Raw genomic sequence first — 960 nt, 5'->3', positions numbered from 1 at the left:
TCGCGACCGAGCCCGAGAACGTCGCGATGGTGCAAATCCAGATTATCAGAACGCAAGTACACCGGGACATGGCAATAACAATGCTTATCGCGCTGTAGCACCAGATCTAAAATCCGTTATAGATGCGGCCGAAAGAAGAAAACGTAATCAAAGTTTTTGGGTGGTGACATGGAGCACACTCAGTGGTCTGTCATATGCTGTAACATGACATACATGGCGGGTGTTTTATTATTGCTTAAGTAAATGCTCACACCTAAATTTCTGAAACGCGCCTCTCGCCCTAATTCTTGCAACAGTTTTAGAGATATGTACTGCTTGGAGGATCTATGCCCAAGGCATATCAAGATGTAAAGATTATAGCTGTGGGCTTGCAGGCAATGGCACCTTTGAATGGCGTTACCCAAATACAAGGTGATTTTACTAAATTGAGTACGGCTCAATCGATCATAGAACATTTTGGAGGTGAAGATCAAAAAGCTCAGCTTGTGATCAAGAAAAGTAATTATTCTAGTAAATTAATGTATCTCTATAATGATGAATGCTTACCTCTATTTTCTTAGTACGAGTCTGGCGAAGCCAAACAGTATATAACTAGGAGAGCTGCTTTACGGAAATTGCAACTATCATTAAACGACTTTCGTCGGTTGTGCATAATTAAGGGCGTATATCCCCGAGAGCCCAAACACAGACAATCCAGAAGAACCAACAGCAATATAACGACAAAGTGACCGCATTGGTTTCAGGAGCAGGTATTGGGCTCGTCTTTGTGCAACGTTCCCCTAGTCCAGCCCACAACCAAGCTAGCAGTGTTTTTTACATTACCAATTTAGTAAGACCCTTTACAGTGCTTCAGTTAAAAGGTTTATTGGCACGAGCTGGGAAAATTGTCGAAGATGGCTTTTGGATTGATTAGTTTTCACTTTCTAATTGATTTGGAAAATCTTGTCTTGTTTTTTTCTA

At 41.2% G+C, this 960-nt stretch overlaps 1 protein-coding gene across 1 annotated transcript; it reads left to right on the top strand.

The window, feature by feature from the left end:
* Positions 1 to 6: 6 nt before the first annotated feature.
* Positions 7 to 949, top strand: LOC119643173 (putative tRNA (cytidine(32)/guanosine(34)-2'-O)-methyltransferase 1). The gene is made up of 2 exons (XM_038042519.1): positions 7 to 498; positions 561 to 949. The coding sequence occupies exons 1-2, from the start codon at positions 327 to 329 to the stop codon at positions 593 to 595; spliced, it is 207 nt and encodes a 68-aa protein (XP_037898447.1). The 5' UTR covers positions 7 to 326; the 3' UTR covers positions 596 to 949.
* Positions 950 to 960: the final 11 nt, after the last annotated feature.

Source organism: Glossina fuscipes, unplaced genomic scaffold, assembly GCF_014805625.2.
Source record: "Glossina fuscipes isolate IAEA_lab_2018 unplaced genomic scaffold, Yale_Gfus_2 58232, whole genome shotgun sequence".
Classification (NCBI taxonomy): domain Eukaryota; kingdom Metazoa; phylum Arthropoda; class Insecta; order Diptera; family Glossinidae; genus Glossina; species Glossina fuscipes.
Note: the sequence above shows the minus strand (reverse complement) of the source record. Positions and strands in the feature narration are given on the sequence as shown.

Coding starts and splice junctions, on each gene's coding strand:
- LOC119643173 (XM_038042519.1), top strand. CDS start 327: ATGCCCAAGGCATATCAAGATGTAAAGATTATAGCTGTGGGCTTGCAG. Junction 499..560: donor TCAGCTTGTGATCAAGAAAA/GTAATTATTCTA, acceptor CTATTTTCTTAG/TACGAGTCTGGCGAAGCCAA.